This window comes from Rhipicephalus sanguineus, chromosome 11 (assembly GCF_013339695.2).
Source record: "Rhipicephalus sanguineus isolate Rsan-2018 chromosome 11, BIME_Rsan_1.4, whole genome shotgun sequence".
Lineage (NCBI taxonomy): Eukaryota > Metazoa > Arthropoda > Arachnida > Ixodida > Ixodidae > Rhipicephalus > Rhipicephalus sanguineus.
The window spans coordinates 40781578-40803763 of record NC_051186.1 but is presented as its reverse complement, the minus strand read 5'-3'; the positions used below and the strand labels follow the sequence as shown (position 1 = coordinate 40803763).

The 22186-nt window shown below is 46.1% G+C and overlaps 1 protein-coding gene across 4 annotated transcripts in view; it reads left to right on the top strand.

The window, feature by feature from the left end:
- The window catches only part of LOC119374682 (muscle-specific protein 300 kDa), a 67440-nt gene that overhangs the window by 39718 nt on the left and 5536 nt on the right, over nucleotides 1-22186 (top strand). For 2 of the 4 annotated variants that reach the window (XR_007417887.1, XM_037644855.2), the window contains exons 14-21: nucleotides 8189-8363; nucleotides 11036-11344; nucleotides 12641-12790; nucleotides 13458-13637; nucleotides 14207-14416; nucleotides 16328-16426; nucleotides 17146-17349; nucleotides 18665-18796. Coding sequence is in view for 2 of the 4 variants with exons in the window: in XM_037644855.2 (XP_037500783.2) it covers nucleotides 8189-8363; nucleotides 11036-11344; nucleotides 12641-12790; nucleotides 13458-13637; nucleotides 14207-14416; nucleotides 16328-16426; nucleotides 17146-17349; nucleotides 18665-18796 (1459 nt within the window). In the remaining 2 variants the exon portion in view is untranslated. Of the gene's footprint in view, nucleotides 1-3132; nucleotides 3343-8188; nucleotides 8364-11035; nucleotides 11345-12640; nucleotides 12791-13457; nucleotides 13638-14206; nucleotides 14417-16327; nucleotides 16427-17145; nucleotides 17350-18664; nucleotides 18797-20273; nucleotides 22143-22186 lie in introns of those variants that run through there. The other 2 variants (XM_037644856.2, XR_007417888.1) reach the window with 2 other exon arrangements.

Here is a 22186-nt window from a genome sequence, read left to right as displayed (position 1 = left end):
TACTAACTCAAATCACAAAGATATCACGCTTATGCAATGACAGTATACTAAAAACCCTTTGCACTATCGAGGAAAACTTGTGACGCTACTAAGCGGAGAATTCCGCATGCGTCGACAGCAATGACACCCAAAGATGCAATATCGGAGAAGACGATACGGTAATCCTATCATCAAGAAAACCAACAAAATCAAACATCATGCACGCGTTACTATTACGAAGTGCGATATTAGGTACGTTGATTTCGAACTTAATGCCACGGCGTTACCATGACAAGTGCGATATTACTATGTTAAGGAATGACAATTCTTTATCATGGAAGTGTACAGACGGCTGGCTTACGCACATGGAGCCTTGCCTCTGGATGACGCGAGCCTGCAGTTATTTCACAGGTTAATTGCACCCTGTTACGGTTTAAAGCCACTGTTCGAAATAACCTCTGTTTTATTCCGTCACACATTTTGCAATCCGCAGGACTGATTTTCAATAATACATGCCCTTGGCAAAGTAAAAGTAAAAAAAGAAAGAAAAGCTGTCCACACTTTATCTGCCCAAAACATCGCCCGAGTTTTTCATTGAAATTCGACAATTAAAGTTCATTGAATTCGGTGCAGTGGGTGCTTAGCGAAACAAGTAATCCATTCCCGCGTATTACGTGAAGTGCTTAAACTCAAAGCGTAGTTAATGTCACGCACTTAAACTCAGCGATCGCTAAGTGCGTGAGCTTAATGATGTTGTCTCTGAAGTTTCTTAATGTCATTAGCAACCGCAACTCATTTCTTCTGATATTTATCGTTTCTCACTCGTTGAAATCATAACCTGTCTGCCATTTATCGACCATAGATCGCTACACCTCTCACTGCCATTATTTTGTAGTTTTACGCTTCCATACAGTGCGTGTTTTTAGGCCACTTTACAGCCATGTTACATCCTGTCCTAATAATCATTGGTCTCCGCCAACACCACATAAAAATGGCATGGCGCTCTTTGGCCAAACCTGGTTCTTGCGCCACAAAAACCCACTAATCATCATCATCATCATCCTTCTGATTAAAACTGTGCAGCGTGTCGCACAACTTGCTTAGTAACTCTTATCAGATGCGCTGGCAAAAAAAAAAGCTAAAGAAAAAAACGAGGGCGGTTGTGTGTGTGTGTGGGGAGGGGGGGGGGGTCAGGCCTTAGCGCTGTATGATTTTTTGCATTATATATATGAATACACAGACACGACAAAGTATCCGAGCACCTCCCACTGCCTCAGAAACAACACCCATGGCAATGCCCATGACTGGTAATGAATAACCTCACCGCTCGTCTTACTTCCGCGGCACTGCACCGTTTTACGGGCGGGAAGTGAAGAGACGGACGGACAGCATATGTCAAAGCGTCTTCCCACGTCGTTGTCGGTGATGCTTCTTATTCTGCTTCTTGGCAATTCGTTTTATTCTCGCCCGCTACCCATACCGGCTTGCGCGAGCCCGTGTTGTGCAACTCTCAACCCGGCCAACATTTTCCCAGCTTCGACCTTGGCACTCAGAATAGTAAACGAAGGGAGAGGCTGTAGACAGGAGAGGTTTGGTCGCCAGCTTAGAGAGAAAGAGGCTGGCGACAGAGAGCCCTTGGTAGTCCGCCCACTCGACTAAAACTCCTTCATTCGCGTTCCGGCTGCCTGAAGATCGCGCTTCGAGATTTTTCCCCTTGGCCGAGACGGTAGCGACGATGCATGCGTGCATGCGCCCCTCTGTGCGCGAGGAACGGAGGTGTTCTTTTGCGGGAGTAGCACCACGTGGATCAAAAGTGTTTTACATGCACGCCCAGGAGAACTAGAGATTGCATCGTGTGGATTCGAAAAACGTGGTAGGAAACCAGTAGCCTAGCCAGAAATTTTGTTTCTGGGGCGGGGGTCAACCATACACCATACGCACGCCTGTGGGGCTGTATGCTATCGGAGACATTGGGGGGGGGGGGGGGGCACCCCCTCTGCCCCCCCCCCCCCCCTGCTCGCACTCAATGTATGAAATGCTAGAGGAGTGAAAAGCGTCAGTTCAGACCTAATTAATTAATGCGCTTTCTTTCGTTTCGGCGTACTGCAATTTGTGTAACATTGGCGTAAGTTTTTGCTCGTACGCCCAGATTAGTGTCCGCAGCAATTTAGTTACCAGATTCGTGTCGCTATGACGCGGTACTTCCCACGTAACTGCACATAAGGAATATCCTATAATATGGAATGCGCCGTGGTTCTACCTGTCGTGTTCCGTTCCACGAGACGTCAGGAAACGCTCCCACGTCAGAATACCGGCTGTCGTGTAGGTTCTGGGGGCGTTTGTATCGATTACGATCTCGGTTTCCGTCGTCGGATAGTCGCTGAGTCGTACGTGCCGACGCAGGTGACCGCGAACTGCAATGCGATTTCAAATCTGCCGCCCCTTTAAACCGTGCTCCCCGTAGATCACAAAAACCGAGTAAAACCACTAATCTTTTTCGTCACTAGTTCGCATGAATCGCTAAAGACGACAGCGCCGCCTGCCTACCTAAATCTTTCATCTCAATTTTTTTTGTGTGCAAGCAATTTTACTTGTTATAAACTTCGCTGCAATGTACTTGACGGCGATTCCGGTTTTAAACATGTAGTAATTATTATGTTCTCTTATTGTTTTTGTATTGATTACAAAAACCGGTCGACACGCTCCCGATGCCAGCGCCGAAACTTTATGCGACGGCCTTCTTTGGCGGTTTTCCAGGAAAATGTAGCCGTCTTTGGATACACCGGCACGTCAACAGTCTACGCGGGCGGAGAGAGAGAGAGAGACGGAGTGATGAGGAAACCGTCGCGTAAAAAATGCAACGAACTGAAGAAGGAAGGGGTGCCGCGTGTGTGGGCGCCGTGAGCTTCCAGGAGTCGGGGGTCCTTTAAAGAAAAAAGAAATAAATAGAAAGTCCATTGCGTTATGGCCAGTTTTCGCTCGCTCACCTCACCTCACTCGCGTCTTGTCTCGTCATCCATTCTCTCCTCCTCGTTTGCGCTCCTCTTTCTCCTTCCGCATGGCCTTGGCACGGTGTTGCGATTTCCGCCGTCGCGCTAGAGCCGTGCGGCGGCAACAGCTCTAGCGCAGCGTAGCGACGCGGCGCTGAGGCGCACACGTGCATCGTACGGCGTTTCTTTTTCACCGCCGCTTATTGGCATTCAAGTGTCACGTTCTCCCACTGGGTGTGTGTGATCGCGCGCAAACACCCCCTCACCGGGGTGCCGGTGTTGTGTAGTGTTGTGTTCCATCAGCATGCGTCGTCGGCGAAATCGTCACCGGCGTACTACTACTGATCGACAGCTGACGATCGTCGACTACTTGGTGAGCGCAGGGCGGCGCGCCGGCGCTTACGTGCGCGCTTGTCGCAGCGGGCGTGGCTATTTTCTCTTCTTCAAGCGCGCTCGGCGCTGTTATGTGATGTGTATCAGTTTATTATTTCCGTTTTTCATTTAGTCGGGAGATGACGCACGTATTCGCACGCACGCTCGCCGATTTTCAACGCTTCGATGATGCGTGCGGCGTTTTTTTGCGGCGGCACCGCATTGGTCGCCGCGACGCGGCGGCAAACACGCATGCGTGATTGAGTTTTGGTTACGGTTTTGGGCCGGGTGTCGTCTGCTACGCCGAATTATTAGTTGCGGCTGTTTGGGCGTCGTCTGCTACGTGTTCGATCAGGCATAGGGGCGCGTTTTCTGTTGCCGTTTATTCTGTAAGGCGCACTTTGCTACAATAGTGAGAATCACTTCGTGCGGTTGTTCCCCATTTAATCGTAACGCGTAGCACTGTCCGATAACCCCGTACCTTTTGGTTATCTCCATTTTGTCTACGTCGCAAACTCGAGTACAGTCAAAGGGGCGATAGTCGGACAGCCTGGGACAGTGGTCAGACGAGCCTTCAGAGATTTGACAGTGACCTCATTTTGGCGCTCTGCGCATTTCTTTCATTCTCTCTCGCCCACCGGCCGGCTGTCATGCAGTTAATTGCATCGAACGAACGCGACTTCTCAGCGCCGTATGAAACGCTGGTCAGCTCACGCTTTCGTTGATCTGGTGCAGAATGGTTTTGTCAGCCACGCCTTTTTGCAAAGCGTCGCACGTAGCTGGCTTTTTTTTTTTCTTTTTGATATCGAAGATAGTGTCCTCACATGCTTGCGCGCCTTTGTGCCGGCGGAGATAGGTGTTTTTCTCGGTTTTTATCTGAGTGCCAAGGTCATTCACGGCGTGTGGGCAAAGATTAACCCCTGCGATCTGTTTGCTGTCGAGTTAAAGCGCCGGTCGCAGAGTGATTTCTGTTGCCTCCTTCGTGACATTTGCATGCACTGAGTAATTCTAGGAGTGTGACGTCGCGACCCGCGGTCGCGCTGCTGTCACATTCCGCGTATGGACCTTAATTCCATGCAGGCTAAACGAGAGATCGAGAGGGACAGAGTCCGGTGTCGTGAATATTCTGGACAAAATTTAAAGACATATATATGTCTTTTTCTTTTTTTGAAAACTTGACATATGTCAAGTTTTCAAAAGTAACTTTGCAGATAGTGTCCACATATGTAACAAACAGGATGCAGATTTTAGTGTCTACAGAGTCATATCTGCCGATTTTGCGTGTGCAAGTGATAAAAAGCTCATTGTCTGCAAAGATGACCCACCGCGGCGGTCTTGCGGTTATGGTTCTTGACTGCTCACCCGCAGGTCGCGGCATCGAAACCCAACCGCATTTCGGTAGCGTTAGAATACTATAGGCCCGTCTACTTTTAGATATTGATGCACAATAGAGAACCCCAGGTGGTCGGAATTTTTGGAGCCCTACAATATACGGCGTCATGCACTCATAATCGTATCGTGGTTTTGGGACGTAAAACCCCGACAATTATTATCGCAAAGATGCAGCTGCAAAACTAACCTCAAATTCCCGACTACAGTGCACAAATATTAAGATGTCGAACATCGCTTAACCATCTTTTGTATTTCCGTGTAAGTGCATCAACTGGTAGTCATGTCAGAAATGTGCTGGATTCGGAAATAAAGTCGTCGAAGATCCTCTCTGCAAAACTGAAAGTTGTTGTACACCCTTTCCACAATGCCGATTGACCCAATTAAATGGAAGGACTTTTGTCCTTTATCTTCTCTGTGCTGGGCTAGAATGAGATATTGAAAGATTGATAAGAATTCTGTCAGTAGATTGAAACAGACTGCCACATTGTGCGATAAGCTTATCATGTCTTTATATAGTTGTATGTTGGTTATTATCATGACATACTTTCTTGTGCAACCCTTTGTGATGGATCACTTGCAGTCTCGCTTATCACTATCAGTTACTGTCGTGTCATCAGGCGCAAGAAGACTGCACCTGAAATCTGCAGTCTATGCAACATATGTATGGTTGTCATATCTTTGTTTCTGCATATATATTCATGAAAATATACATGCTGTATGAAGAACTGATCCTTCTTTCAAAAGGAAAGCAATCTATATTAACTGACCATCATCATCAAATCATTATATATTGCTGTAACTGTGACTGGGCATGGCTTTTTTGTTTTAACACATTTGAATATTTCGCCATTTTATTATGATATGATAGAAAGATAACAATTTACTCACTGACAGGATGTCTTGGAGGGTACTATTGTGTTAGATGAAGCTCCTTAAGCCACTAAACCATACAAGCATCAGTCTGCCCTAAGCTGCATAAAGTATCATAAAACTATGATTTAGTATTTATCGTCTATAGTAATATTACAACTTCGACCTATGTCACTACATCACAATAATGTCAACCGTGTCCGATCTACCAATTTTGAGACACACTTCTATATAAAATTGGAATAGCTGATCCGTACCTAATGAGCATAATCATTTTGTGTGTGATAAGCATGTGCTACAGAATCTGCACAGCCTTTAAATTATGTCAGCATTCTTCCTGAACTAGGAATGTTAATTGGCCTAGTTAAGTGTTGTTCACGTTAATGAGTGTAACTAAGTGCGAACATGGGGACATATGTAGAAAGGGACGTCACAGTACCTTTTACTATACATCAGCTTTCCTTTGCATGATATGTATTCATAGATGAGCCTGCAACTTGTAGGGTAGGAAAGATTTATTTGCATGATCACTTTACCGCTTTTTCGAAACAAATGCATCTGTTTATGCGACGCATGCATGTGCATAATGCACACAACGCCCAAGACAAGTCAACCTGTATTTCAAAAACTCCGACTATTTCTATAAGTGTGAGTGAAGAATAAGATGAAAGTTGTTTGCTGTTGTCAGTAAAAAAGGGCTGTATGTTTGCTCTTTTCTTTAGCATAAAAACTACATTTTTAAGGACCATGTGGAATTTACAAGTATGTCGGTCTGTTCGCAGGATATTTAATCTCAAAAGCCGTGCCTAGGCATCGTCAGTGACACGTGCTTGTTTTTCAACTTTCGGTTATATAGGCATCTGTGACAGGCACACGGCCTTGACCTTCACATCTGTCGTAGCTGCGTCAACCTGCTTGCCATATGCGCACAGAGCCTGAGTGCCTGAAATACCTTGCCGAAATAGCTACGCTTTGCTTTCATTGAACGTTGGCAAAATGCCATGGCATTTTGCCAACACATATGATTACATATCGTATGTATCATAACATCGCATAACGTATGTATGACGTGCAATGTTGTGAGAAGGACACAAGGTATCACAGACCTGATCATCACAAAGCCAACTTTCATCGTGGCAACTTGAATTGTAGTTCAGCACAACGCATTGGCCGGCTAGTTAATGTGTATCCATAACAACTCTTTAGCATGAAAAACAATACTAGAAAGATGACAGGACAAGGCGCTAAGGACATGGCTCATTAAGATAAAGAGCCTTGTTTCATATCCTTTCCTGTGTTGTATTTTTTGCACCGAAAGTTATTTTGCCTTGTGGTCTTTGCTATTATGCACTACTTTTCACTTCCTGTGTGGTGAATTTACTTCAGCCATATCTTTTCACAAATATCAAAGTTCAAAAATCAGGGGTGTCCAGAAAGATACATTCAGAAAGCCACAGGTGGGCTGAATACAGTAGAATATCGTTAAACAGAACTTGCAGTAGCAGGAGAAATATCCTGCATTTAACTGTAGTTTACTACTGAAAAATACGTGTAGCATTGCTGCAGTTCATGTCCTACAACCTCTTAACGATGTTTTCAGAATGCTGAAGTGTCAGAAAGTAAACCCGGAATAATCGTAGACATCGGATTTATCAGTTGGTGAATGTGTGTATCATGCATTTTTATCGAGTCATTGTAGCTACGTATTTGGAAGCGCAAGCAAACAACACAGATAGCTTACGGCAGCGAGCATCAAAAACGATGAAACGCACACATAAAGATAGACACAGACGCAGCTCTTGTGTTTACGTCTATCTTTATGTGTCCCTTTCATCGTTGTTTTTGATGTGTGCTGCCATAAGCTTTCGTGAACCAACTAGCCCACCAGTACGCCTTAAGGAAACAATAGAGAGTAGAGTGGCACAGGAAGTGCACTTGTTTGTGTTCCACTCTATTCTGTGCTGTTTGTTTGCGCTTCCAAATAATTACAATGAATCTATACCAACTAGCCTACCTATCTACACCGTTCTGCAATTTTTACCTAGGCACCATTGTAACTCAGGTTTTTATTACAGGCCTGTTAACTAGTTGCACTGTCTTAAGAGCAGATCTTTTTCTTATATTCCTTCTTTCTTCTGTATGTTATCAGAGCGAAAATTCAGATTCTTTATTTCACATTTTTTCCTCTTACAAAAAAAAGGGGGGGGAGAAAATGCTTGGACAGGAACAAAAAGCTACAGCAAATTAGCTTGATGAGGTTCTTGCCCATGTCTTGGCACTGAAGATAACAAGCAAACCATACAAATAAATATACAATGAACATAACAAATACAGGTCAGCAGCACATATAAGAATGTAGTGATATACATTTCTACAAAGGAATAACATGAAAAGAATGCATTCATAAAAGAATTATTTCACATGGGCTACATAGAAAAGGCGCACAGAGTGGAACACATGAGTAACCTTAAACTTGAATATAGTAACTTGAAAGAAATTTTGTATTGATTGATTGATTGATTGATTGATTGATTGATTGATTGATTGATTGATTAACCGAATTCTCCTTGTGTGCCCCATCGCAGGCTGCAGAAGTCCATTGAGCAGCATCTGCAGGGTGTCCGTGAGGAGAGGGCAGCTCAGGCTGCCTTCGAGGAGAAGGTTGCTTCCCTTCGGGAAGGCCTGCTCGAGATGGAGAGGGACATTGGAGCAGCCCCCACCTGTGGGGAAGATGAGGACCAGGTCCAGAAGAATCTCCAGGTGCGTGAACACACCTCGCTTGCTGTTGGCTTAGTCGGCGCATGCTGAACAAAAGGTTCTAAGGGTCGCTTATACTATTGTTAAGACAACTCGAAGGCAAAAGCCTTAGTGACGATACATTAAAGGGTCCCTAAACCACTCCGAGTTCGAAGACGAGAGTGGTTTTTTTCTCGCCTTCACTACCCTTCCCACAGGCACTACCTCCTTTTCACGAGTTATTTCTTTATATTCTTTTTCTTTATAAAACACGTGGACAACGTCAGCACTAATCGTTGAGCCTATCAGGAGTTCGTGCTTTTCAGCTACGCACTGTTATCTTCCCTTGCACAGTCGCAAACACACAGAACGAAGTGAAATCAGTTGATCGCGCACAATAGTCATGCGAGACAAGGCGGAACAAGCGTGCAAATGCATGGAAGAGCACGATTGGAGACAATTCGCAGCTGATATTTCTCGTATATGGGTGAACCGAGAGCTTAGTTCCTCATGACATCACGTGAAAAGACTGCTGACGTCACGAATTGTGCCGAAAAGATGGGAAATGGCATGAGAGAATAATGTGCTAGTTTTTTTTTATATTCAGAGTTTGTTCAGGGGCCCCCTAAAATGTCATATCATTAACCTCTGCGACATGGCGTGCTCACTTGTAGACGGGACTTTTGACATTTCTGTGCACTATTGACAAAAATAAACTGCAAACACTGAGCTAATGGTAAATTAAGCATTCTTGTTGCCTAAAGTTCCTTTGTATCACTTCTGGTTTAAATATCTTGCAGCGCACAATTGCTTTGGTGAAGGCAGTACCGTGTTTAATGAGACGTTGGATGTGGGGCATTCTAGCAGGAATTTAAGAATGTGTTTTTTTTACCTTTTAAGGAATGCTCCCAACCAGCAGATATCTACTGCATGTAATTTGAGTGGGTCGTTGAATTTGGTTTGTGAAGAAATAAAGCACGACTGACTGTACAATACTTAGATAATGTTGTCATTACAGTTCATTGCTGTTGATCACCCTGTAACTTGTTCTAATGCTTCCACTTGCTTTAAATTTGTTCTCCAGAACCTTGGCATCAAATTATATAAATTTTATGCATTTATAGACAGTCGATCATAATGCCCATGATCACATGCACAGAGGGCAAAGAGAGCCCATGCACAGAGGGCTAATCTGACAGCATGCCTCATTATGTGCTTGTCGAGGCTCCTCTGGTATTACATACTTCTTCAGCCTACCGCATAATCCACTAGGCGCTGGCTCAGTGTCCGCCATAGCATGCCCCTTTTTGCATTACTCCATAGCCTATAGTAGGCTGAGTCACACAGACGCAGCTTTTTTTATACTCTCCAAGCAGCCAGCGCCGCTCCGCAGTGTCATTCCATAATGTCTACTGCATCAGGGGATCACCTCCTGAGCTCGAGCCAAGCTTAAGAAGTCATGTGATCTTTTTGTATTGTTTCATGGTCACGCTGGCTTTTCATTGAAGGCCACCTTTGCATGAGACATATAAGGCTTTCGCCTTAACAATGAATTAATTAACAATGACACGATTGCCCCAAATTTTTGCATCAGAACTGGTGTTTCTTTCCATTTTTTCGACGAGAGTTCGATGTATTAGCTCCTCATCAATCGCGTTATTAGATCGTGAGATTGATTACCTATCAATGTAAAGAGAAATGTCGCACTAGCCTTGTCACATGCCCTTGCCATTGTTGTGCGAGCAGCATGCTTGCAAACTTATCTTTTCCCCATTTTGCCTCTTAACTACATAATTTCTGTGTGCACAATAAGATTATTAGATGGTTGTTAGTGGCACTCTGGTCCTGTCACATCCATTCCTTCCTTGCTAGTTGTGTGCATAATTAGGCTTTTAACACGACAAAAGAATTGTAGCTTCCGATGGCGAACATTGCTGACTGTGGTTGGGGTAGTCACACTGCCTCTTTTATAGCATTAGCAGATAGGTTTCTTATTATGTTCCTTTCTTTCTTGCCACTGTACGGCCTTCCATTTGACAGCTAGTGTCTCCTTGCATCAGTCTTATCCACACACGCGCTTTGAGGTTTTCCAGTGCGCATTCATGTTTGCCATCTGTATCGTGTTCGTAGTGCTATCATCTGTATACACGTCTCCCCTCATGCCCAAGGCTTCCCATCATAGGTTGACAGTATACTTGAAAATAAATCAGTAAATAAATAAAGAAAATAAGATTATACACAAGGTCGCTGACTGGGCTAGCTGGTTGTTCATACTGATAATAAACAATGCGCGAAATGTGTGGGCGCACCCCGCAGTTCCAGTGTACTACAGTGGCCAATAAGATGAAGGATGAGCAAGCACGTCCAATCAGCGAGGAAGTTCAGATGGTTAGGGAGAGGAACAGCTGCATGAGTCCTGGTGTGTGCTGCAAGCCACTGTGATTCTTCCATTTTTTTTTCTTTCTCTCGGTATTCTTTTGCTGTTTTGTCGTCAGTGCAGTTGTTTCCTCTGCACCTAAGCCCACACATAGATATATAATTCGTGTCAATAAAATAATCAGTTGGAAGTCGGTGATTGTCCAGGGTGTCTGCTTTTCGTCCCCGCATTTTTTCGTGCTGTTTGTTATCAGATTACGGACAAGATTTCACACGCTGACAAGCCTGAAAAGATAAGTTCCATTTCGCAAATCACGCAGATGCTCCGCGAGCGTCTCAGCTTCCTGGACCGGGAGGTGCGAGCCACATCCCGCTCGGCGCACGAGCGTTACAGCGAGCGCCGGCAGGGTGTGCCGGAGGTCGTGGAGCAGGCTCTGGCCTCCGTCGAGCTCCTCTCGGAGAACGTGATGGCTGCCCTCGAAGGAAAGGAGCGCGAGTTCAAGAAGGCACGCACTGCGCGGGCCGACTACTGCGAGGGATCCAAGGCCCTGGCAGCATGGCTGCAAAAGGCTCAGGGGATCCTGCAGAGGAAAGGAGACTCTCCTGAAGTCACCAAGGAGAACCTTGTGGTGAGTACTGTTTTATTTTAATTATGGATACTCTATTGGCTTCTTGGAAGGCACTGGGTGAAGGAACGAGTAATGGTTACATCAACAATAAGACAGGCGTTATTTTGCGCCAGATAATGTCATGTGGCATCGAAACAGTCAATGCAAAAACTGCAATTGAAATGAACACTAAAAGCAGGAAAATGCACATAGTAAATATTAAATGAAAATCATATTATAGCCAAGAATTTGATGAAAGCTTGCCTGGTCAGGTAGCATGTTACAAATGAAATTATGGTTATTGATCTAGTTTGAGGGGGGTCCGCTCTACGTACGACTGGTGCAGAAGCCTAGCTCCGGTCCCAGCCGCAAATAGTCGTACCCAGGGCCGTAGCCAGAAATTTTTTTCGGGGGGGGTTCAACCATACTTTATGTATGTTCGTGCGTGCGTTTGTATGTGCGCGTGTATATATACGCAAGCAAAACTAAAAAATTTCGGGGGGGGTTTGAACCCCCCAACCCCCCCCCCCTGGCTACGTCCCTGGTCGTACCGTGTCAACGTCCCCTTCCCGTAGCGCGCGTCATCGCAGCTACGACGGGTTCGGGCGAATAAGGCAACAGGCTAGAACAACAAACAACACTTTATTGCTACGTTAGCAATAACGCGTAAATGTCGCGTAGAGGGATAGTCCGCTCTAGTAGAAAACAAAGGGTATGGCTTACACCTTCGGTCGATGTTCGGCTCGCGGAACTTGGGGCGGTGAGGTGTTACCTCGCAGGTCAGCAGGGCACGAGAGTTCCGTCTGCCTGTCTGCCCGGTTGTTTTATTCACCTCCCGTGTCCCTCCCCACCACGAGGGTTGTTTCCCTCACAGGGTGAGTTCCCTTTCCCGCGAGCCGGGATGCGAGGATTGACGCGAGGAGCGGCGGGAAAGAAGGGGTTGTCCGGAAAGGGCGACGGTGCTCCTCTCCTAATGGTCCCTTGGCTACCGCCGTCAGTTCGCGATCGCGCCAGCCTTAAGGAAAGCAAATGGGCGCGTGTGCTCTCCCACAAGTTAAAGGGATTAGTTTGTGTTTCGGAACCCGCACAAGGTCTTTGTTCACACTGCATTGTGAACACAGGACTTGTACAGGTTCCAGAGTGTCAACTGATGTGACAGTCACAGCACATTACAATTGCTATTAGTTATAAGTAAAGTTTGTTATATCAAAGAAGCATCAGCAGTGTGTTATGTGGCAGTGTTAGAAATGTCGTCTTTTGGTTTGGTGATTGTTTTCTTGATGACAATAAACCATCAATCATGTATCCTCCCCACAGGCCCTCAATGCTGAAGTGCCCGGAGTGCGTCGGGACGCAGAGCGCCGCGTCGTACAGAGTGGCAACCTTGTTGTCGAATGTCTGGGTGACACCGAACAGGCCAAGTCGGTGCGCGCCACCATCACATCTCTTACAGACCAATTGCAACAGGTAACATCTGGTTATTATACATCCACCTTCTATCATACATGCAGTTGCTTTACCCTCATTCCTCGTATTTCTTGTTTTGGCCTTGTCGGCAATATTTGTAACTTTACGGATGTACTTCAATTTTAATGTTCCTGTCTGTCTTAGCACAGTGCATCTTATACCCTTCCTGCCCCATAATCAAACCACGGTTTCATAGTTATGCTTGTAGAGTAAACACTGGTTTATACTGGAATATCTGAATTTTAAAAAAAATTCACAGCTTCGAAAGTGACTGTCAGCAATGTTCTATTTGCTATGAACAAACATGCTTGTACGGGGTGTAAAAGACATACTATAATCTCTCAGGATTCCAGTGACGTGAGCAGTTACTGGTTTAAGCATTTCCCAGCTTCTGCATCGCTGTCCATCTGAGATGTGATATTGTGCTTCTATTAGTGCCCTGGCATAGTTTAGCATGACCACCTAATGCGGAGCGATGTTTTAGCACATAACAGTGAACATGTACACTGTTGCAATGGATTTATGAATAGGATTACTCCACATCGCGTTATAGGTCATCCAAAATTTTGCCATCTTGGCCTTCAAGTCTTTACTTCCTTTCCATGTTCCCACTGCTGCTATGTGTTTGTTGTCACTGAATAAAATTTTTGACACCGTACTTTTAAAGGTGGAGTCGTGGATCCGGGAGCGCCTCAGCGAGGTGGAAGATGCCCTGGAGGCGTGGGCCCGATTCCTGCAACTCCACGAAGCACACAAGACATGGCTGGACATGAAGGAGCTGGCAGTGGCCAAGCGTCAGCCACTCAACACACTGGCCGTGGCAAGGCAGTGCCTGTCCCAATGCCAGGTGGGTGTTTACCACGGTAATTCTACATAGCGTCCACGATGTCTGTGTAGTAGGCGCTTCACATCTGGCTGCAAGGGTAACTAGCGGGACTCTCTAGATTGAGAGGATTCTGTTTTCAGCAGAATGCCTAAACAAGCGGAGAAAGACAGGTTAATTAATTAACTGTTGGGGTTTAACATCCCAAAACCACTATATGATTATGAGGGACACTGTAATGGAGGGCTCCGGAAATTTCGGCCACCTGGGGTTCTTTAATGTGCACCTAAATGTAAGTACACGAGCCTCAAGCATCTTCGCCTCCATCGAAAATGTGGCCGGCGCGGCTGGGATTTGATCCCACGACCTTTGGGCCAGCTGTCGAGCACCATCACCACTACACTACCGTGGCCGGCGGAGAATGGCAGGTTCACTACCAGAAAGGACAAAGAGGCACATGAAGTGTGTGCACTGCATTTATTGGCCGTTTTCATGTACAGTTCTTCTAGATTGAAACACAACAATTTAAAGCTAAGTGATTTACGGTTCTGATCTCCGGCACTTTCGTTTCGTTTGGTACATCCGATTTCCAGGAGGTTAACCGGGACATGGCAAGCGGCCAGGGCCAGCTGGCGGAAATGAGCAGTCTGGTGCAGCGCATCGGCCGCTCCTGCCACGTGGGGCCGCTGCTGGAAAAGCTGGACGCGGCCGAGGAACGACAGCGCAACCTCGAGGGCCGCCTCGTCCAGGAGCTGGCCCTGCTGCAGGAGCTGGTCGAAGAGTGGGAGCAGTGTGAGCGCAAGGTGGGTCGACAACTTTCACGCGGAGGTCGTCCTTACACATTGTAGGACTGTACTCGGTTACAACCTAAGAAAAATATGTAAGCTCTGCCTACAGCTATTGCTGTCTCTGCCACAAAGAATTTGCGTAAGTGCTCTGTCCAGTAGAGCTTACTCAATTTCCTGACGTCAAGTGCTTCTGAGTGCTTCAGACAGCTGACTTTCCCATACAGACCCACACCTGTGTCGCTGGCTTTAGGTCAGAAACTTGAACGTCCTGGTAAATTTTGTTAGGTAGTCTGACAGTGCTGCTCAGCGAAACTTAATATTTTAGGCAGTAATGACAAACCTTTTGATTCTTAATACACTCAAACCTCATTATAACAGTCGCATCTGCCACGAAAATAACTTCGTTATATCCTGAAAATTCGTTATAAACGTTTATTTGTAACACTGTAGCTATTACAAGACTACTCTTCATTTACTTCGTTATAACCGATAATTCGTTATATCCGTGTTCGTTATAACGAGGTTTGAGTGTACACGCAATATTTAAAATGGCCGAGAAAAAATAGTTATGGTTCGAGCGGAAACAAGCTAGCACAACCATTTTTCACAGGTGAAGGGCAGGGGCGCCGCAGTTCTGTGGGCAGAGCTGCCATTTTTTTTTAGGTTGTAACTGGGTCGTTGAAGCTAGAAAATAGACCGTGTTTTATCAAACCAAAGTTGTCCTCTGTAATCAAAGCCACATAGACTGCGCGATAGTTGAGTCTTACCATAGGCACAGAAATTATGCCTCTAGAGTCATCGTAAATAGTATAATGGAACAGGACAACAGAAATGAAGAGGAGCACGTGTGCAAACCGACAGTTTATTTTATTGAAGGCAGAACCACGGCTGCATATATATCCACAAGCTGCACAGGCACGACATTAACACGGGATAATGGAAAACAGAAAAGAGCAAGGGATCGAACTGGGCTTTGGAGAAATTGCATTTCTGCACTGTATAGTGCAATAGATATATCTAATGTATCTTATGATGAGCCTAATGTGAAAACACACTACTATTTCTGCATTCAACTCTTTTAAATTACAACTCGTGCACTAATCAAAGTTCTATCATCTTGCATAGTAGAGGAGTTGTATGCATGAGTTGAATGTGTTCCAGGCATGTCTTCTGTCTGGAGCATCTTTCTTTTGTGCATACACATTCCTATGAGTGCAATGAAGCATTTGGTTGTGAGTTGGCACTCGTGTTATCAATAATACTTTTCGTCATTTGCCTCGTACTGTTACCTTAAGATGTTAACCTACCTGCTGTCCCCACCTGGCAGTTTCAAACTAGAGCATAATAGCTGCTACAGACTGATCGTGCATAGAAACTATTCATGCATCAGTTTACATAGCCAGCAAAGCAGGAGGGGGCTAATAATCTGTTCAAGAGCCTTCTTAGTGGACTCTCATGAAACACTTTTTGAGTATTTTGTAAGATTTTTATATTTGGTAAGTTTTTTCTATTTCTTGTTTCAATAGTCTCGCTGTACGTTTCTCACTGATCGTGTTTTTGATGTGTCGAGTAGCCTATCGTGTCCTTGGATGTCATCACATGGGCATTGTCTCATGTTTACTAGGGACTGTTTTTTCACCATATTATGATTGATTACCGTTTAGTGAAGGACGTCCCTGCAGCCTTGAACTCGCTGAGGTTATAGAGAAGCTTCGAAGGACATTTGCAAAAAACAAAGCTTTCTTTACTCTCAATAACAAACTGAGCTCAGTCAAGCTTTCTATCTCTTTTTTCTTTTTTTTATCATGTCTCGTCAGGGACTGTCTTCACTAATTGTGTGTATGTTCTATGCAGATATTGTGTTTAGGTCGGCTCGTACAAGCGAGCAGGCATGCTCATCATTGAATATGTTCTTGTCTTTCAAAGGCCCGCGACTGCCAGACATGGTTGGAGCGAACACGCTCGTCCCTCGAGGCACCTCAGCTTCGGCGAAAGAGCCTGCGTGACCAACTTGCCTTGCGTGAGGTGAGCAGCGTTGTAAAAGCATTCATGCATCTACACGTAAAGTTCCACACAAATATAACGCTAAACCATAATGTTTCAGCAATGCAAATGAAACGTTAAAGGAACTGAATTTTCATGGCACCCGTTTTCTTGAGCGCAACGGAAAGCTTACCAATCAGTGTCCGATCCTACCGTGGTAATGCAGAAAATGCGGTGGAATGTTTTTATTCAGAATTTTTCTATCGGCATGGCTGATAGAAATGAAGTTACACCTCGATATAACAAAGTCCATCTGGCACGAAAATGGCTTCGTGATATCCGAAAATTCGTAATAAACGTATATTCGTAACACTATTTTAATAGCAATGCTATTTCTCATTTACGTCATTCTATCGATATTTATTACACTGAGGTTTGACTGTAGTCGTATGCTGAAAGCATGCTGGAAGTGGTGATGGGTGAGCACAATAGTAAATTATACGTTGGCATCACTGGGATGTGGTCAGATACATCACCAGTGCCATTCAAATAGTGATGGCACCTATTTACAGCAGAATTGGTCGATGACCTTTGTACTTCACTAGGTGCCGCAATTTATGTACTCGCTCACAGACTCGCCTGCGTACGAAAGCACTCAGAAGTTCTCCGCCACACAATGAAAGACACCACGGCTAGTCATTCAAAGCACAAAAAATGGCTCTGTAATCAGGGATAACAGTTGCGGTTCATCTTGCTCGCAGAAAATGCTGGCCGATCTTTCCAGCCAGCAGACCAAGATGGCCATGTCGCTGGAGAAACTGCGGGTTCACCTCCGCGGCTGGTCGTCGTACGCACCCGAGGAGAACGCCATGGTGGCCACGGTGCAGGAGATGTCGCGGCAACTGCAGGGGCTGCAGGAAAAGCTGGACAGCCGCTGCCAGGAGCTGTCTGCCTGCCTCGCACAGGCATGTGTTGTTGTTCAGCCATTCGTGCATCCACGCTTCACCTTCATCTGTTAAAACAGAAATGTAGAAGGGCCATTTTCAGATGCCTCTTACAACAGAGCCGGTTGTGGTGGTGGCGTTGCAGCATGCAGGATTAGCCAGACATACGTAGCCAGCAATTAGTCCACCTAAGCACTTCTTGCACTTATATGAGGAACATGTCAACAGGTATAGATCATGCTTGTGTGTCAAAGAAAAGCGATCAACAGTTATTAAAGGGATGCTGAACAAAGCCTTTGCCGCCAGGACTTTTAGCCCGATGGAAAGCTCGGGTGCTGATATTGGTTAACACGACCTTTGTCTTTAGTCATAAACTAGAGGAAAATAACGAATTTAATGCGTTCTTCACAAACTGCCACGTCTAGCACCTGCGTTGTGAACTAGAGAAGGTGACGTTTAACTCCTCAAAACAGGCATGCCGACTATGCCAGCCATCGCCCGCGTCTCGCAAACCACTCTGCTCCCACTACGGCTCCTAGAACCAGTGTGAACGGTACTGGCAGCAAACACTTCTCCCAGGTGGGGTACGTCTCAGCACCTTTGTGGAAAGGGGAGAGTGGGATGTAAAGGAGAGGTGGAGGAAGGGATGTAACAGGACAGGAAAGCGTGCACTCTGCTTCCACCGTGATGACACTTGGCGTCATGGCCGTCAAGACGCAGCTCCACGCGCTCTGACGATCCACCAGAAGATACAGCCAGCTGTTCAAAAATACATGAAATGAACTCTGTTTGTCGGAACAGTCGCGTCGTCCGAGTGGAATTTTGATGTTTTCATAATTTTTTCCTATTCTTGTTCAGTATCCCTTTAAGCTCACTTCCTAATAGCCAGGACCTTCAGAGAACATGTCCTTGAAGCTCGCATTCGTAAAACTTCTGATTTGAAGGCTGTGGAATAGAGCCTTTCTTTCCCTGTAGAACTGTGAGCATAGCCAAGTGAAATGTTCTATGTCATCTATTTTACTACACAAAGCACGAAGTGGGGAGGTACATCGTCCAGTCTTAACTAACTAAGCCTGTGTGTGACCGAATTCAACCACTGTATTTATTTGCATAAATGATGGCTAAATGATGGCTTATATTGACAGTGTTGACTAAAAGATTGCTGTTTGTTAGTGTTCGCTAACCATTGGCAAGTATCAGATAGCGTTGGCACAATGACAGTAGATGTTGGATAATGTCGGCCAACATTGGCTATCCAGTGTTAGAATGGTAACACTGTCTGCGTTCAATCTCAGTCCAATGATCGTGTTGTCTACGAAATTTCTTTTTCTTTTAGGACGAGCAATATAGTCAAGATCTCCTTCACGTGAGACAGCTGCTGTCTCAATCGGAACACCGTCTGAAGTTGGCTCTCGGCGCTATCGGTAATACGCCTGCGGAACGCACTCTGAACCTCAAACTCCAGGAGGTACGTACCGTGTCCCTCGTACTGCAGCTAAAGATCTTTCTGTGTGTTCTTGTGTGCATACCCAGAATTTTATCCGTAGACCTGTCATCCACCATTAGCTGTCATGCGAGAATCTTTGTTAGACACAATATTAATGAGAACTAACAGACAATAACGCCACGGAAAGTAGCGTTATTGTCTGTTAGTTCTCATTAATATTGTGTCTAACAAAGAAAACGAGCCCTTAAGAATCCTCTTCTTTCCTTCATGCGAGAATCTTGTAAGACGAAAGGAATCGCACTTTTTAAACTGCACTACTCTTTGCCTACTTCTTCCATCTTTCAACCTTTGCTTTCACGCTTATCACTTCTAAAAGTAGAAAGTGCTTGTTTTAGTGCTCATAGTTTTGGCCTCTCTTGAACTTGACAACTATTCTCCGAAACTATACCGGGGCTTTTGCGGGGCAACTCAACACCCTGGCTTGCTTCTTTCCTTTCTATACTCTCGCTCAAGTCAATGCTGCTTTTACTCGGTGATCAGTACTTATATATTCATCTTTGCTGCGTTACTTAAGTACATTGCAGATATCTTCGGTGAACTGAACTGGAGTGTCGATTTTCCTCACTTCACGAAGCAGCAGAGAAGCACGTAAGATTGCGCTTCGTATTCTGGCTGAAGTTTTTTCAAGTAGCGCTATTCTAAACAGAGACAACCAAATCCTAAAGAGACATGAACGCTGCATTCCAAACCCAGCCTCTTGGTGCCACGTGGAGAGCAGCAGCCAGGCATTGACTAGCTCTTATTGCCTCCAGCGTACTGATAATCGTAACCATTGTAGGCTAAACAATGTTGAGGTAACTAAAAAATCACGAGCCCTAGCCTCAAGTTCACGTCTTCTCTTTCTTTACCATCGTTCATCAACACATCAGCAATATGCACCACTCTTAAAGTCCTCACTTTGCACACCTATACTTTCATGAAAGTGCGTTGGTTCTGGGTTCGATATCCACTGTCCATAGTCACGTCTGATCAAAGTGGACTGCAAGAGCACCAGTGTTGTACCGAGGTGCAGAACTAAGAAATCGTGTAACCCAAGATGAATCCAGGCTCATCCATAACAGTGCCCATCATAGTCTCAGGTTTCAGGGAGCCAATCCATCAGCGAAATCAATCAGTCGATCAGCATATTAACGAGCATTGCCTTTTGTCCAGTTCAAAGGAGGCCGAAAGAGAGTAGAGACCGCACTGTTCCTCTTAAAAAGTTGACTGCCAAATAAATGGTGGACAGTGGAGCAGCAGACTGGCAGTGTGGCTGCATTTTGCAACCCACGTAGAAAAAGTGCAGACGTTGTGCCGTAGACGTAGAGAAAAAAAAAAGCACGTCGTGCTTGTGTTCCCAACTAGGTTGTGCCTAGGGTAGCACGCAGCTCGTAACCAACGCATTGGTTGTTTCTCTTTCCTCCCCCCGGCGCCAAACATCGTTTCCCCCTCCACTCAGGCTCTTAAGGATGAGGTCAGAAAGTACCGGCACCAAATGACGCAGCTTCAGGACCACATACGCAAACTGAACCAGCGACAGCTGCCCGACGAGGTGCCGTTCAACGTCAGCACAGACACGTCGTACAAAAGATACGTCCGATCGCCACGCGGCAGCGCTCGCCCTTCCAGGGAAGCCACGCCCGAGCCAGGACAGGCTTCTTCCGGCTCAATGGCTGGTCTGGACTTCAAGGGCACGCCGTTCCTTCAGCTACCAAGAGGAGCGCACAGCTTGCCAGCTGAAAGCCACAAACATCTCGAAGAACCCGAACAGGTTCCCGTCACCCTCGTTGCCCCGGTGACACAGAGTTCGGCTCCGACGACGTCTCAAGAGAAGCACACCAAGTCGGGTGCAGCCAAGTCGAAAGACGGGCCGAGCCAACAGAAAAAAGCAGACGGCAAGAGCGCAGCCGACTCCAGGCAAGCAGAGAGCTCGAGTGAGGCGTCTCTGGCACCAAGGCCGACGTACGCGGAAATCCTGTCAGGGAGAGCGAGTCCACAGCCGACTTTGGTCGCAGAGTCCAGCGCCGACGATGAGCCAGTTCAGCCCGAAGCCAGGCATCCTCATCCTATGAAGGACACCAGACAGGACGACAAGGATTCCCGTGCTTCCACGGTTCAAGTCCCAGTGACAGTGGACACACAGACTGCCGAGAGACTGAACGGAACGACACAGCCCGTCGAGACGGTGCAAAAAGAACTGTTGTCACCTACGGGCGAGTCGAAACGGTTGACGTACGCGCAAGTGGCCCGTATGGGAAGCCCTGTGCCCGGCTATGAAGGGGTTGTCGAGTCTAGAAGCGAGCCAGTTGCTGGCGAGGACGGTTCGGGGGGAGTGCGCGAGTCGGGAGGTGTGAGCAAGGACGCGGTTGTGGGGGTTGTGCCTCAGAGGACAGGTGCCGATGATAGTGGCGCGGGCTCGCCGGAGCAGCGTCAGGGCACCCCCTTGGAAGAGACGGCCAGCAAGAAAAAGGCCAAGAAAAAGCGCAAGGGGATGCCTGAAGAGGCAAGCGCTCGGGAACCTGTTGGGGAAGGAGGGGGTGAAAATGCTGGGCGCCATTCCGACGGGTGCCTTGACCCAGCCTCCAAGGTTTGATTCGAACAACACCTTCGCATGTCCGCCGCTGTTAGAGGATGAACTCCCTCTCCGAAAGACCACATATCATGCTACCGTCGCCTGCCTGGTCTGCGAAAAAAAACTAATCAAGCATCAACATTTCCCCTTTTCCCCCGTTTGCATCTTCCAAAGCAACCCCCAACTCCACCCCTACCCACTGCTCGAAAATACTACCGCAGCTACTAATGCTTGTTTTCTTCTTTTTTTCTTGGCGTGCTTTTTGAGAAAGAGTTTTGTAGATCTCAGTTGTGGGCCTCCGACCACTACCACTACTACTGCTACTACCATGAGTCTTTACCTCATGTACTGCCATTTGCTGCTTCTTGTGCATAGGCACCACTGATGAGAATGGCTTGTGTGTCCTGCGATACTGTGCCAGTTCGTAGGAAAGGCAATCACCGCGTGCATATTTATTAGTAAGCCTTAGCATGTCTGTGTGTGACAGGCAACGAGTTATTCTTTTGTGTTGTGTTGCATTTGCATTTGAGAGTGCCTTTGCTAGTCACGTCTGACCGTTACACAGAGACTTTGGGTGGCTCATAGTGGGCTTAAACATTGTTTCATGCAATATCTTTTGCATAATTGTGTCATACTTTGTTGTTATGAGAGTGCCACGCATGGTGTGTTCTCATCTTCTGATATTGTGTCTTCGTGTTGTTTTTTTCTTGCTCCTGTTTTTTATGGCAATACAAACTTGTACATCTGCACCACCTTCCCTTGTGTCCCTGTCTTTCTTTCTCTCTTTGTCTCCTCTCTCT